At 41.1% G+C, this 17256-nt stretch overlaps 1 protein-coding gene across 1 annotated transcript in view; it reads left to right on the top strand.

Annotated features, from left to right (window-relative positions):
- Positions 1-17030, top strand: part of LOC122539977 (zinc finger protein 208-like) — a 60599-nt gene extending 43569 nt beyond the window's left edge. Inside the window, exon 4 of the mRNA XM_043675228.1 lies at positions 15872-17030. Coding sequence (XP_043531163.1) covers positions 15872-16716 — 845 coding nt within the window. The 3' untranslated portion in view covers positions 16717-17030. The remainder of the gene's footprint in view (positions 1-15871) is intronic.
- Positions 17031-17256: the final 226 nt, after the last annotated feature.

The following is a 17256-nucleotide window of genomic DNA, read 5'->3' as shown; positions in this document are numbered from 1 at the left end:
CTACTTATCCTATCTATGCTCCTCATAATTTTATAAACCTCTATAAGGTCAGCCCTCAGCCTCTGACGCTCCAGGGAAAACAGCCCCAGTCTGTTCAGCCTTCCCCTATAGCTCAAATCCTCCAACCCTGGCAACATCCTTGTAAATCTTTTCTGAACTCTTTCAAGTTCAACAACATCTTTCCAATAGAAAGGAGACCAGAAATGCCCGCAATATTCCAACAGTGGCCTAATCAATGTCCTGTACAGCTGCAACACGGTCTCTAACTCCTGTACTCAATACTCTGACCAATAAAGGAAAGCATACCAAACGCCACCTTCACTATCCCATCTACCTGCGACTCCACTTTCAAGGAGGTATGAACCTGCACTCCAAGGTCTCTTTGTTCAGCAACACTCCCTAGGACCTTACCATTAAGTGTATAAGTCTGCTAAGATTTGCTTTCCCAAAATGCACTACCTTGCATTTATCTTAATTAAACTCCATCTGCCACGTCTCAGCCCATTGGCCTATCTGATCAAGATCCCTTTGTAATCTGAGGTAACCTTCTTTGCTGTCCACTACATCTCCAATTTTGGTGTCATCTGCAAACTTATTAACCATACCTCTTATGCTCACATCAAAATCATTTATATAAATGACGAAAGAAAGTGGACCTAGCACCGATCCTTGTGGCACTCCACTGGTCACAGGCCTCCAGTCTGGAAAACAACCCTCCACCACCATCCTCTGTCTTCTACCTTTGAGCTAGTTCTGCATCCACATAGCAAGTTGTCCCTGTATTCCGTGAGATCTAACCTTGCTAATCAGTCTCCCATGGGGAACCTTGTTGAATGCCTTACTGAAGTCCATATAGATCACATCCACCGCTCTGCCCTCATCAATCCTCTTTGTTACTTCTTCAAAAAACTCAATCATTTTTGTGAGACATGATTTCCCACGCACAAAGCCATGTTAACTATCCCTATCCGTCCTTCCTTTTCCAAATACATGTACATCCTGTCCCTCAGGATTCCCTCCAACAACTTGCCCACTACCAACATCCGGCTCACTGGTCTATAGTTCCCTAGCTTGTCCTTACCACCTTTCTTAAACAGTAGCACCATGTTAGCCAACCTCCAGTCTTCCAGCACCTCACCTGTGACTATTGATGATACAAATATTTCAGTAAGAGACCCATCAAAACTGTTAGACACTTGCTCTGGTTAGGCCAGTTTTTAATTGATGTCTTGTGGATCTTTGTAAGCCAGTGACAAATGCCTTTATGAAAACTAAATCATTCGCAACCAATGAATTTCCATTTGCCTGCAAAATCTCACATTTCTTGAATAACCTGTTAACATTCACACCACACCTAACCTACATACATTTAACATGGATCTGTCTTCTTGTGTCTTTTAGGCATTATTTGGGAACTTGGCAACATCCTTGATTTCTCATTAAATGCCTCAACAATAAGAATTGACATGCTAACCAATCAGCATGGTTTTCTCTCGTAAAATATATTATTTGCATTTCACTATGCTTTCTTTAATATTTCTAATTCACAGCAGCTAATCGATCCATAGTCTACAGTTGTTGGCTAATCCCAATTCTCTTTCTTTGAGGATTTCCAATCTCCATGATTGGAAAATGACTGAAACTTCCATTATTATATGACTGAGTTAACCCCACACCCCCAACCTTGCCTGACCTTTCCTCACCTCTCATACATTAGTAGTTGGGGGAGTGGCACCTGACATTCAAATTAGATGCTTGGACGTGAATGCTGAGTGCCTTTTTACAAAACTTTGGAAAATCTGACTAACCAATTTAAAGAAAAGCTGATGCAAAAAAAGCATCATAAATCAAAAAAACATTGTAATGCTGAAAAATAGTCCTGAGTAAAAGCCTGTAATCATTGCTTCATGAAAGCTGGCTGAATTTCTATTTCCTTTACAGTGCAGTGCAGGAAAATTCTGGATAAAACCTTGGTCAGGAAAAGACTCATTCTCATATGTTTAGACCCATTCTCAAATGTTGAGACCATGAATCTATATTTATGTGGAGAAATGGAAGATATTGGATTATTTGGACACTTTGTGGATTAAACAGGGTTTCACCAAGGAACATATAATGATATTACCATTGCTGAATCTCCCACTATCACACTCCCAGCTAAATGCAGGGAGGATGTTTGCAGTAGTTGGATAGTCGAGAATCAAAGGATCTAGGGTAGTCCATTTAGGACTGAGATGAGGGAATACCATTGAATAGAGAACCAACAATGATCATATTTAATGGTGGACAAGGCTTGAAGGGTTAAAGGCCTACTTCTGCTCCTAATTTCTCTACGCATAAATTATTCATTTGTGTTGCATTATCTTAGCTTTCCAACTCCATATATCCTTACTAAAAGAGACAATCTGCTGCAAAAGAGATGATCTTTCAATAATTGGTCTCTCAAGGAACCAGTCAGGAAATGATGTCACTAAGATGATTATTATTTTGAAATAAACCAATCAGAAATTGAACAGCCAATACCAAGTCAATCTAAGGTTGATCATGAATGGGTTCATGTACTAATAAGACAGAGTTTAGGATGTTTCTGATCATAAACTGGCATTAGCTGGCCTGTAAGGGTTAATAAGTGCTGTGCACAAGAAAGGAAAACTGAAGACAGAAGAAGAACTTCAACAGAAAAGAATAAGAGATCTGTGCAGTGTCAACCAGTGTTGCACACTGGAATCACTAAGTGAAATCACTAACTGAAAACTGTTGCTTTTATTAAAAATCACTTCTTTTGTCCTTATATGTTTGTACTTGGAATGGGTGTTGTAACGAATCAGGATTAGAAACAATTTAGATTTGTTCTTTCAAACTCAGTCTATAATTTTAACAGTTGAACTCTTTTCAATGTTCTCTCGATTCAGGATCAGTTCCTGCAGATTGGAGGGTGTCTAATCTTGTAGGGAGAAAGAAAACAGGGAATTATAGAGCGGTTAGCCTGACATCAGTGGTGCGAAAGATGCTGGAGTCAATTATAAAAGATGAAATTATGACTCATTTGAATAGTAGTAACAGGATAGGTCAGAGTCAGCATGGATTTATGAAGGGGAATCTGGAATTTTTTGACGACTTAACTATGAAGATGGACAAGGGAGAGCCAGTGGATGCAGTGTACCTGGGCTTTCAGAAAGCCTTTGATAGATTAGTGAGCAAAATTAAGGCACATGGTACTGGGGGCAAAATACTGACATGGATTGAAAATTGGCTGGCTGACAGGAAGCAAAGAGTAGTGCTAAACGGGTTCCTTTCAGAATGGCAGGCGGTGATCAGTGGGGTATCACAAATTTCAGTGCTGGGACCACAGCTGTTTACAATATACATTACTGATAGAGATGAAGGTATTAAAAGTAATATTAGCAAATTTGCTAATGACACAAAGCTGGGTGGCAGGGTGAAATGTGAGGAGGATGTTATGAGAATACAGGGTGATTCGGACAGGCTAGGTGAGCGGACGGATGCAATACAGATGCAATTTAATGTGGATAAATGTGTGGTTATCCACTTTGGTGGCAAGAACAGGAAGGCAGATTACTATCTAAATGGAGTCAAGTTTGGTAAAGGAGAGGTACAACGAGATCTAAGTGTTCTTGTACATCAGTCAATGAAAGCAAGCATGCAGGTACAACAGTCGGTGAAGAAAGCTAATGGCATGCTGGCCTTCATAACAAGAGGAATTGAGTATATGAGCAAAGAGGTCCTTCTGCAGCTGTACAGCAGCCTGGTGAGACCGCACCTGGAGTATTGTGTGCATTTTTGGTCTCCACATTTGTGGAAGGACATTCTGGCTATTGAGGGAGTGCAGCGTAGGCTCACGAGGTCAATTCCCGGAAAGGCGGGACTATCATATGTTGAAAGATTGGAGCGACTGGGCTTGTATACACTTGAGGTTAGAATGATGAGAGGGGATCTAATTGAGATATATAAGGTTATTACAGAATTGGACACTCTGGAAGCAGAAAGCATTTTCCGCTGATAGGTGAGTCCAGAACCAGAGGACAGAGTTTAAAAATAAGGGGTAGGCCATTTAGAACAGAGTTGAGTAGAAACCTCTTCACCCAGAGAGTGGTGGATATATGGAATGCTCTGCCCCAGAAGGCTGTGGAGGCCAAGTCTCTGGATACTTTCAAGAAAGAGATGGATAGAGCTCTTAAAGGGCGGCACAGTGCCTCAGTGGTTAGCACTGCTGCCTCACAGTGCCAGGAACCCGGGTTCGATTCCAGCCTTGGGTTACTGTCTGTGTGGAGTTTGCACATTCTCCCCATGTCTGTGTGGGTTTCCTCCGGGTGCTCTGGTTTCCTCCCACAGTCCAAAAATGTGCAGGTTAGGTGAATTGGTCATGCTAAATTGCCCGTAGAGTTAGGTGCATCATTCAGGGGGAATGGGTCTGGGTGGGTTGCTGTTCAGAGGGTTGGTGTGGATTAGTTGGGCCAAAGGGCCTGTTTCCACACTGTAGGGATGCTAAAAAAATGATAGTGGAATCAAGGGTTCTGGGGATAAGGCAGGAAAAGGATACTGATTGTGGATGATCAGCCATGATAATAATGAATGGCCTACTCCTGCACCTATTGTCTATTATGATGAGGTGGTGATGACCCTATTCTGAGCCAGGAGACCTGGGTTCAAGTCCCACTTGCTCCAGAGTGTGTAATAATATCTCTAAAGGTTGATTAGAAAATATCTATAATTATGTTTGACTTGAAAGGTTAAAGTGCAGCCCAAAATCGTACAGGGCATCTTTCTTCATCCACGACCGATTAAGACCTGTAAGCAGTCATTGAATGGCTTCTGAAAGGCATCAACCCACCACCTCCATGATCATTTGCTTCCCTGGTAGGCATGAAAATTGGTTAGTTTCCCAATCCGGAAGCTGTGGTGATATGTCTGTGGGTTGTGGAGGAGTTGCCGGGAGTAGTGAGGTGGGCAGAGGCATTTACTCCAATTAGCCCAATTAAGGGCAAATAGAGGAACAGATGGGGTTATGGAGGTGCCCTCTGAAAGCCACCTCACTGCCCTTAGCCCCTTTTCTCCTGATTCCCTCCTCCCACCACCCATGAGAAAAGCGCATAAAGCACACACCTTCATCCAGTTGAATCAGACTTCAGGACTGGCCTGTGATTGGCTAACAGCTTCTGGCGACCTGGGACACCAACAGCAAGGCCTGTGATTTGTCAAATCCTACTGGTTGGTTCTTAATGAGCTGATCGCCAGGCAGTATGGTACATTTTCTCGGTGGTGGGGGTTGGCCTGTTAGTTTTCATCTGACTCACTCGCTCCTACACTTGCTTCAAAAAAAGCAGCAACTGATGTTTGTTGAATGAATGGGAAAGGATGTTGCATGAACTTTACCCTGATATCCTGCTGTAGTATGGGTGTTTAAAAATTTGCTTTTATGAATTATAAACCTTACAACTGGGAGATCTTCTTGTTATTACTATAAGGTTATGGGATGTAAATATCTACCTTCAAATTCCTGTACTGCAGCTGTGCCATTAGGGGGTGTGTAGGTGACATGAAGTGGTGAGGGCATTGAAAAAACTGGTTAGCATCCAAATTTGATGGCAGCTTAGTTATGGAAGTAATGTTTCCAAACATCTCTCTGTCTAGTTATGTGCTGTTTCTTAGCAAAATGGCTGCACAGAATATGTTTGACTCTGGACAATACCTGAATTTTTTTTTCTCACCTCCTGAGTTGAGTGATCTTGATGTTTTCTGCAAAATAAAACAAATACAAAGCTTCACCACCAATTTACACCAAAAAAGAACTCAGACCTCACTTCTGGGTTGGGGATGAATTGGGAAGTTAATGCTTCGGTTTGCAAAGAACAACATTAAAAGAATATGTCATCCCTCCTTCAGAGAGAGGTATGTACATGCAGTTCCCTTTTTAGATCTCTGCATCTTTCCAATTCTGGCCTGTTCAGCAACTCCAGGTCATTAGGTAGCCCTGTCTTCAGATATGCCGACCCAAAAGTCTGGAATTTCCTGCTTAAACCTCTCTGCCTCAGTAACCCTTCTTTTCTTTCAATAGTTCCTTAAAATTTACTTCTGACCAAATTTTGCTTGCTTGTCCTAATATCTCTGTAAGTAATTCAATGCCAGTTTTTACTGATTGAGGCCTGTGAAGTACTTTTGACATTTTTAGTACAATAAAAACTCTATGAAATAGAAAAAACATAATAGAAGCACAGGTTGCACTTAATTAAAACAGCAATGATACTTCAAAAAAATTTCACTTTGAAGCACTTTAGATATTTTGAAATGCGCTATATATATGCAAATTTCTATCTTTCTGATGTTATTGGGAAAATAAAGGGGAAGATGAAAAGATTTTGGAGACTTGCACTTCCTCCCAAATTAAGTTATCTGAAACCTTATTACTAATTTGTAGATCTTACCAACTCATTGTGTACATGTGTGTTTACATCACTTTTGTGACTTTAGTTAATGCCTCGTACCCTGCCATCACATCCCATGTTACCACCGCTGTAATACACAGACAGTAGTTAGGGAGCATCAAGTTTGAACAATTTCTGGTAAGCAACATCATACAATCAACTTTCTTGCCAATCTCTGGCTATGTGTCAACACAATCCACAGACAAATATTCAGGGCAACTTTTGTTGAATTTATGACAAATGTTTAACTTTTGCAACCAGCAGCTATTGAAATAATGAGCACCTTTTTCAAATGAAAGTGAGGTGCAATTAATAATAAAACAGACATTAATCAGGGGTTGACTAACAAAACTATGCTGTGCCACCAACTCAGCACACTGACTTTCATTAAAACTGTTAATATCAAGACAATCTTTCCAGATTGCAACATTTAAAAGGCATCTAGATGAGTACATGAATAGGAAGGGTTTGGAGGGATATGGGCCGGGTGCTGGCAGGTGGGACTAGATTGGGTTGGGATATCTGGTCGGCAAGGACAAGTTGGAACAAAGGGTCTGTTTCCTTGCTGTATATCTCAATGACTCTCTGTCTGCCACTAACTTTTGTGCCTCCATTCAAATACTGTATGACTGAAATGAAACTCTTCCCTCATTGACTGACAAAACTATGCTGTGTCATCAACTCAGCACACTGTGACTTTCACTACAACTGAACTTTTGGCTGGTGCCCAATTGGAGCTTAAACATATTATCACATTTTTCTTTTAATTGAAACATTAAAATGCTGTTTCTATAAAATACCTTCTGCCACCTGAAGCATCAACTGTTTTAACTATGCAGGTGATTTCCAGACATAGGGAGAAGCTGGGTGGAAGTGCACTGTATACTTTTCACATTAGAAGTTTCATAAACAATCAGGGAATTCTAGTCAAACATAATTTCAAAAACTGTAACCTTTCAGGGTGTTGTCCACAGAAATATAATTCGATATATAAAAGAACCTTTTCTCAGTATTTTTTGGAAACCACGTTTTAACCTCTTGACTTCCTTTGCCGTTTCATTCCATGATGAGCAGCACTTTTCCAGAAAGTTCCAGTGTTGCTGCCCTCTATTCATATACTCACTCTGAAATTCTTTCTTCAAATTAGTTAAATCATTTTAAATTATCCCGTAAAATACTGTGAGTCATCATCTCTGTATAAGTGCTGTAGAAGAGATAAAATGCATTGAGACTACCCTTCTTTAGATGTGAACCTTGCATTGGTTGCAATCTGATGCAAGTCTACTAAAATGTGATGATCGGTTTAACAGTCTCCTCATCACAAACACAGGAGCAAGCATCTGTTCAATACCAGGCATCATCATAAATTGGTTTGCATGCTAATGGAATAAGTACGATAGCAATAAACAAATATGCTAAGCTTAAATCAGGGTAATTACCATAAGACCGTAAGACATAGGAGGGGAAGTAAGGCCATTTGGCCCAGCAAGTCCACTCCGCCATTCAATCATGGCTGATGGGCATTTCAACGCAACTTACCTGCACTCTCCCCATAACCCTTAATTCCTTGCGAGATCAAGAATTTATCAATCTCTGCCTTGAAGACACCCAACGTCCCAGCCTCCTCTGCGTTCCGTGGCAATGAATTCCACAGGCCCCACCACTCTCTGGCTGAAGAAATGTCTCCTCATTTCCGTTCTAAATTGACCCCCTCTAATTCTAAGGATGTGCGCACGGGTCCTAGTCTCCCTGCCTAATGGAAACAACGTCCCAGCGTCCACCCTTTCTAAGCCATGCATTAGCTTGTAAGTTTCTATTAGATCTCACCTCAACATTCTAATCTCTAAGTGAATACAATCCAAGAATCCTCAGCCGTTCATCATATGTTAGGCATACCATTCCAGGGATCATCCGTGTGAATCTCCACTGGACATGCTCCAGTGTCAGTATCTCCATCCTGAGATGTGGGGCTCAAAACTGGACACAGTATTCTAAAGAGGCCTAACTAGAGTTTTATAAAGTCTCAGAAGCACGTTGCTGCTTTTATATTCCAACCCTCTTGAGATAAATGTCAACATTACATTTGCTTTCTTAATCATGGACTCAATCTGTGAATCTTTAGAGAATTCTGGACTAGCACTCCCAGATCTCTTTGTACTTCGGCTTTATGAATTTTCTTAACATTTAAAAAAATAGTCCATGCCTGTATTCTTTCTTCCAAAGTGCAAGACCTTGCACTTTCTCACATTGAATTTCATCAGCCATTTCCTGGACCACTCTCCTAAACTGTCTAAATCTTTCTGCAGCCTCCCCACCTCCTCAGTATTACCTGCCTGTCTGCCTAACTTCGCATCATTGGCGAACTTCGCCAGAATGCACCCAGTCTCTTCATCCAGATCATTGATATATAAAGTGAACAATTGCATCCCCAACACTGAACCCTGTGGGACCCCACTTGTCACCAGGAATGAGGGCAGTGCTGACTGGAGTTATCTGAGAAGGAGTTTAGCAGCAAAAATGGTTGAGGATCATATTAAAAGTTTGAGAAAATAATTCATGGCTCACAGAGAAGACATACTCCAGTGAGGAATACAAATTCTATAATGGGGATAAGCCAACCACAGTTAACCAGGGAAGTTAAGCATAAGAATGTTTTTTCAATCTGGCAAAAATTAATGGAAAGCCAGAAGATTGGGAAAGTTTTAAAAACCAACCAAACAATGAAGAAATGATGGAGAAAATAAACTTTGAGGGTAAACTAGCAAATAATATCAAGAACAACTGCAACAGCTTCTTGAATTTACATAAGTCCTTTAGAGAATTAGGCTGGCAAATAATAATGGAGAACCAGGAAATGACAAAGGAATTAAGTAAATAATTTGCATTACTATTCACGTTAGAACACATTAATAGCATCCCAATTTTGCTAACTATTCAAGGGATAACAAAATGGAGGGAGAATAAATACAATAACTATTGTGAGAGAAAAAGTGCTTGGTAAACTGGAGTTGTAGATCGACAAGTCCCCTGGAAATGATGGGATGCATCCTAGGATAATGGATGCACTGGTAGTAATTTCCCAGGGATCCTTAGTATCAGGAAAAGTCCAAGAAGACTGAAAACTGCCAATGTAACCCAATTTTTCAACAAGGCATAGAGACAAAAGAAAAACAGGTAACTATAAGCCAGTCAGTTCGACACTTTTTGTTGGAAAACTTTAAAATGTCTTTTATAAGGGGCATAATAGCAAAGCATTTGAAAATGCATAATGTAATCAAGCCAGAGTCAACATGGTTTCACAAAGGGCAAATTATGCCTGACAAAGTGATTGCAGTTCCTTGAGGAGGTAAGAAGCACAATAGATAAAGAGGAATCAGTTGTTGTAATGTACTTGGTTCTCTAAATGGTGTTTGATAAAGTACCACATGTAAGACTACCTAATAAAATAAGTATTCATGGTGTTGGAGGTAGAATATTGAATATAGAATATAGAACGTTACAGTGCAGTACAGGCCCTTTGGCCCTTAATGTTATGCTGACCTATGAAATTAATCTGATGCCCACCTAACCTACACCATTCCATTATTATCCATACGTATGTCCAATGCCCAGTTAAATGCCCTCAATGTCGGCAAGTCTACTACTGTTGCAGGCAAGCCATTCCATGCCCCGCCTACTCTGAGTGAAGAGACTACCTCTGATATCTGTCCTAAATCTATCATCCCTCAATTTAAAGCCATATCCCCTCATGTTAGCCTTCACCATCTGAGGGAAAAGGCTGTCACTGTCCATCCTATCAAACCATCTGATTATCTTATATGTCTCGATAAAGTTACCTCTCAACCTTCTTCTCTTCAATGAAAACATCCTCAGTTCTTTCCGCCTTTCCTCATAAAACCTCCCTTCCATACCAGGCAACATCCTAGTAAATCTCCTCTGAACCCTTTCCAAAGCTTCCACATTCTTCCTGTAATGCAGTGACCAGAACTGTACACAGTAATCCAGGTGCGGCCTTACCAGTGTCTTGTATAGCTGAAGCATGATCTCATGGCTCCAAAACTCATTCCCCCTACCAATAAATGCCGACACAGCATATGTCTTCTTCACAACCCTACCAACCTGGGTGGCAACTTTCAGGGATTTATGTACCTGGACACTGAAATCTCTCTGTTCATCTACACTGCCAAGAATTTTACCATTAGTGCAGTACTCTGCATTCCTGTTATTTCTTCCGAAGTGAACTATCTCACAAATTTTGCACATTAAACTCCATTTTCCCTTCTCAGCCCAACTCTGCATCTTATATAAGTCCCTCTGTAACCCATAACATCCTTCGGCACTATGCACAACCCTGCCTGCCTTAGTGTCATCCGCACATTTACTAACCCATCCTTCTACGCCCATATCCACATCATTTATAAAAATGACAAACAGCAGTGGCCCCAAAACAGATCCTTGTGGCACACCACTGGTAACTGAGCTCCAAGGTGAACATTTCCCATCAACCACGACCCTCTGTCTGTTAAATCACCTTCAATTCCAAAACTATGTATTTTGTGCAATAGCCTACCATGTGGAACCTTCTCAAACACCTTACTGAAATCCTTATACACCACATGAACCGCTTTATCTTCATCCACCTGTTTTGTCACCTTCTCAAAGAACTCAATAAGGTTAGTGAGGCACGTCCTACCCTTCACAAAACCATGTTGACTACCCTAATCAAATTATTCCTTTCTAGATTATTATAAATCCTGTCTCTTATAATCTTTTCCAACACATTAACCATAACCAAAGTAAGGTGCACTGGCCTATAATTACCAGGGTTGTCCCTACTCCCCTTCTTAAACAAGGGAACAACATTTGCTATCCTCCTGTCTTCTGGCACTACTGTTGTCGACAATGATGACATAAAGATCAAAGCCAAAGGCTCTGCAATCTCCTCCCTAGCTTCCCAAAGAATCCAAGGGTAAATCCCATCCGGCCCAGGGGTCTTATCTATTTTCAGATCTTCCAAATTTGTTAAGATCTCCTCTTTGTCCCATCTATTCTAGTAACCTGTATCTCAGTATTCTCACTAACATTGCCCTTTTCCAAAGTGAATACTGATGAAAAGGATTCATTAAGCACTTCCCCTATATCCTCAGATTCCACACACAACTTCCCACTACTGTCTTTGATTGGCCCTAATCTTACTCGAGTCATTCTTTTATTCCTGACATACCTATAGAAGGCCTTAGTGTTTTCTTTGATCCTATCCGCCAACAACTTCTCATGTCCCCTCCTGGCTCTTCTTAGCCCTCCCTTTAGATCTTTTCTGGCTAACTTATAACTCTAAAGCCCCCTAACTGAGCCTTCATGCCTCACATAAGCCTTCTTCTTCCTCTTGACAAGAGCTTCAACTTCTTTAGTAAACCATGGCTCCCTCTCTCAACAACTACCTCCCTGCTGACAGGTAGATACTTATCAAGGACCTGCAGTAGCTGCTCCTTGAATAAGCTCCATATTTCAAGTGTGTCCATCCCCTGCAGTTTCCTTCCCCATCCTATGCATCCTAAATCTTGCCTAATCGCATCATCATTGCCTTTCCCCCAGAAATACCTCTTTTCCTGTGCTATATACCTATCCCTGCCCATTGCTATTGTAAATGTAACCAAATTATGGTCACTATCACCAAAGTGCTCATCTACCTCCAAATCTAACATCTGACCAGGTTCATTTCCCAGTACCAAATCCAATATGGCATCACCCCTTGTTTGCATGGATAGAGGAATGGCTAACTTATAGAACACAGAAAGTACAGATAAAGAGAGCATTTTCAGGATGGCAGTCTGTAACTTCTGCCCACTGTTAATAACAATATCTTTCAATGACATGGATGATGGAAGAAGATGTACTGTCAGCAATTTGCTGCTGACACAAAAATAGGTGGGAAATCAAATAGTAAGGATAGCACAAGTAACCTACAGAGGAATACAGACTGGTTAAGTGAATGGGCAAAAATCTAACAGATGAAACATGTGGGAAAATATAAAGTTGGGCATTTTGGATTGAAGAATTTAATATTATTTAAAAAGGAAAGACTACAGAAAGCTGTAGCACAGAGGGACTTGGGGGTCCTCATACAAGATTCACAAAAAGCTAATGTCCAAGTTCATTGAGTAATGGGGAAGGTAAGTGGAATGTTAGCTTTTGTTTCATGGGAATGGAGGATAAAATAGGGATGTCTTGCTAAACCGTGCAAAGTACTAGTCTGACCACACCTAGAATACTATGAACATTTTGGTCCCCTTATCTGAGGAAAGATATATTGATATTGGAGGCAGCACAGAGAAGGTTCAAAGTGTTTGTCCCAGATATGCAGGAATTTTCCATCTATTGAGTATGGAGAGGTTGAGTATGTTGGACCTGTAATAATTGCAATTTAAAAGAATAAGGGGAGACATAATTGAGGTACATAATATTCTTAAGAGACTTGACAGGACAGATGTGGAAATATTCGTTCACCTTCTTCCAAAGGCATAATCTCCGAGTAAGGAATTACCTTTTAAGACAAAGATGAAGAGAATTATTTTCTCTTAGAGATTAGATTAGATTACTTTACAGTGTGGAAACAGGCCCTTCGGCCCAACAAGTCCACACCGACCCGCTGAAGCGCAACCCACCCATACCCCTACATTTACCCCTTACCTAACACTACGGACAATTTAGCATGGCCAATTCACCTGACCTGCACATCTTTGGACGTGGGAGGAAACCGGAGCACCCGGAGGAAACCCATGCAGACACGGGGAGAATGTGCAAACTCCACACAGTCAGTCGCCTGAGGCGGGAATTGAACCCGGGTCTCTGGCACTGTGAGGCAGCAGTGCTAACCACTGTGCCACCGTGCCGCCCATAGGCCCAGAGGGTAGTGAATCCATAGAATTCTTTACTGCAGAGGGCTGTTCAGGCTGTGTTGTTAAGTATACTCAAAGCCGAGATAGACAGATTTTAATTTAGTAAGGGAATTAAGGGTTATGGGGAAAAGGCAGGAAAATGGAGTTGAGGGTTATCAGATCAGCCATGATCTCAATGAATGGCAATGTAAACTTGGTACGTCTCAAATTCTACTTCTGTTTCTATGTGTTATGGCTTTATGATATTCTGTTGAAACTGGTGAAGTAGTGTTTTAGTCTCCATCTCTGACATTTTTGATTATCTGGTGACTAAGTAATGATTAGTAATAAAAAGAGATGGGATAGTTATGGTTTCATAAGAACATGATTAAACTGTCATGCTGATAACCTTGACTAACTGCAAATGGAGAACAGCCACAAATCATTATCACTGTAATGTCAATTACTTGATACTTTTCTCATGTAATCATACAATTTTCATTATTGCATCACAGTAAATAAGTTGTTTCTTTAAATGTGCTGTACTAAAGTTTTTTTAAATGTAATCATATAACTCATCAATGCCACATAAACATGCACAGCAGAGAGCTATAAGCTTACTACAGCTAATGGCAAAAGCCATCATAAATGTTCAAAGTCTCATTTTATTCTCATTTTTTAATTTTTGTATTTCTTTGTCACTAAGATTGTTTCAATCTATTCAGCTGACTCTGCCTCAAGCACACCCAACCAAAAATCCTTTAATGCTGGCCTTTGCCCCGGCCCTGAACTCCAATCTCTCTCTCGTTCCTCTCCGAGCTATTGACATGCCCTCTCTGAGTTCACCTCATTCAGGAGATCAACCTTCTGTTGCTCAACCCTATTCCCACGAAACTGTTGAATACCTATCTTCCCCTTCTGGTTCCAATGTTACTTCCTGAAAGCGGTTTTCCCTTTTTAGGTGTTGTACCTCTCTCCTTTAAATCTGATATCCTTGCCCCTCACCTCAGATAAACAGTCCTCTTTACTCCAACATCTTTACAAACTACCCACCCAGCTATAACCTCCCTTTCTTCCCAAATCAATTCTTATCTTTCCCAGAACTCCATGTTTGAAGCTTCCCAATAACGTTTCAATCCCTGCCTCAGGAGCAAAATGGTTCTTATCCAAGCACAAATGACAACAATTGATTGGACAAAGGTAAGGTTGCTCTCCTTATCCTGATGTAATTGTCCACATCCTTTGACAATGTTTACAACATCATTCTTCTCCAATATTATCCATCTGGGTGGGACTGCACTCATGTGGTTCCACTCTTATTTATCTCATTGTTGTCAGAGACTCACTTGTCATCATTCACTCACCATTATCTCTGGTGCCTTCAAGGATGCATCCTTGGCCCACATCTATTTCTTATCTATCTGTTGCTATTTGGCGCCATCATCTGAAAGCAAAATTCTATCTCACAACAGTGCATCTTGACTCTTCCACTGTTGCTAAATTATGATTTTACTTATCTGACATCCAGTCTGGTTAAGCAGAATATGTTTCTTAGAAATTATTGAAAAACTGGGGCCACTGTTTTTGATCTCTACTCTAAACTTTATTCTCTAGCTACCAACTCCATTCCTCTCTTTGGCAACAGCCTATTGCAACCTTGGTGTCATATTTAATAGCAGGATCACGAATTTCATGTTTGTACTATCTTTAGAACTACCTATTCCTACTTTCATAATATCACCCAACTTCATCCTTGTTTCAGCTTACCTGCTGCTGAAACCCTCCTTTGTGCCTCTACTTAATTATTCCAAAACAATCCACATTTTACCCTCTGTAAATGTGAAGTCATTCAAAATTCTGCTGCTTAAGGTAAATTCTCCCCTCACTTAAGGCAAGGTGACCCCCAGGTTAAACTACCACATCATCTCCCACTCCCTCTCTCTAATGAGAAAGGAGCCTCTGGTCCAGGACGTCCATGGAGACTTTACCTTATACTTTTACCCTTGTCTCTTCACTCACAGAAAGTCTTTTTCCTCTATAACCCCCGTGCTCACCGATGTACATCAGCTCATAGTCAAGTGATGCCTTAATTTCATAGTTCTTATCCTTCATTGTTTTCAAATCCCTTCATCATCTTGCCACTCTACATCTCTGTAATCTTCTCCAGCTCCCCCATCCTGCTGAAATATCATTCATACTCCTCTAATGATCATCTCGGTATATTCCCCATTTAATTCTTCCACTATTGATGGCTGTGCCTTTAATTGCCTAGGTCCCAAGTTCTGGAATTCTTTACCTTCATCTCACTACCTCACTTTCCTCCTTTATGGCATTCCTTAAAATTAATATCTTTGACCAAGGTTTTGGTCATCGAATCTATTATTTCCTTCGGTGGCTCAGTGTCTGTGAAACACTTTGGGATACTTCTTCATATTGAAGATGCTACAGAAACATCAGCTATTGTTGTTCAGTAGATCAGTCACAAACTGCAGAAAATCTTACGATCAGAATTTTATTTCATCCTGACAATGTAGACACAACATGCTTAAGTGGACAGATTATGTTTCATTAGATTTGCTGCTGAAAGGGAATCACTGACAGTGTCGTGTGTTCTTTCTGTTTTTGCAGACTCCGAGGTTTTGGACTTCCTGCAGAGTGCCGATGAAGCTGGAAGCCTGCTGGACACAGGGAATGGAGCGGTGGAATCTGGCTCATTCCCAGGACTGTTACTTCCTCTCACTTGCCAGCGGTGTGGCATGGTGCTGGATGACTCTGTACGGGCAACTTGTTTGGTCGGCCAGCACTGCCCAAGGTGTGTCTTTGATGGCTTGATCCATGGTTTCGGGGAGGAAGGGGAAGGAGAGGATTTAGGAGGAGGACAGAACAGCCCAGAAAAAGGTGACAAGGTTTTCCCTTGCAAGCTGTGCACTTTTATCTCTCAGTATCCCAATCACCTGATGAGGCACATGAAAACCCACAGTGGTGAAAAACCATACAAATGCTCGCAATGCCAGTACGCTTCAGCTCACCTTGACAATCTCAAGAGGCATGTCCGCATTCATACTGGTGAGAAGCCCTTCAAGTGTGATCGGTGCAATTATGCCTGTGGCAACCTGGCGAACCTGAAGAGACATGAACGCATCCACTCGGGTGACAAACCATTTAAGTGCCATATCTGCAATTACAGCTGTAACCAGAGCATGAATCTCAAACGCCACATGCTGAGGCACACTGGAGAGAAGCCGTTCAAATGTCCCCAGTGTGAGTACACCACTGGACATTGGGACAACTACAAAAGGCACCAGAAGACACATGGATGGATGGATGGATCCCAGAAGGACTTCCAGGAACAAAGACAAGAATCAGGCATGACAGGCTTGAGGAACATGGATTGATTACTCTTTGTCAGGATGTTTTGTCAACAACTGGAACCTATATCAGTGCTACACAAATGGTTGAATTCCATTTTTATTGGACTTCTATTGTGAGTTTTTTTTCTAAGCAAAAGTCTGATTCGTACATACCACATGAGCCTCAGGAATACTTGACTTATAATCAAACCCGTCTCACAACATGCGCTTCTTGACAGTACGCCGAAGCATGACATCCTGCACCAAACCCTGCTCGTGTTACTAGAATCATAGAGTCATACAGCATGGAAACAGGCCCTTCAGTCTAATCAGTCCATGCCGATCATAATCCCAAACTAAACCAGCCCCGTATCCCTCCAAACATTTCTTATTCATGAACTTATCGAAACGTCTTTTAAACATTGTAACTGTATCCACATACTCCACTTCCTCTGGAAGTTCATTTCACACACGAACCACATACTCTCTGTAAAACAAAACTGCATCTGATGTCTTTTTAAAATCTTTCTCCTCTCACCTTAAAAATACCCCCCCAGTCTTGAAATCCCCTACCTTAGGGAAAAG

The sequence above is a fragment of the Chiloscyllium plagiosum genome, chromosome 3 (assembly GCF_004010195.1).
Source record: "Chiloscyllium plagiosum isolate BGI_BamShark_2017 chromosome 3, ASM401019v2, whole genome shotgun sequence".
NCBI lineage: Eukaryota > Metazoa > Chordata > Chondrichthyes > Orectolobiformes > Hemiscylliidae > Chiloscyllium > Chiloscyllium plagiosum.
Note: the sequence above shows the minus strand (reverse complement) of the source record. Positions and strands in the feature narration are given on the sequence as shown.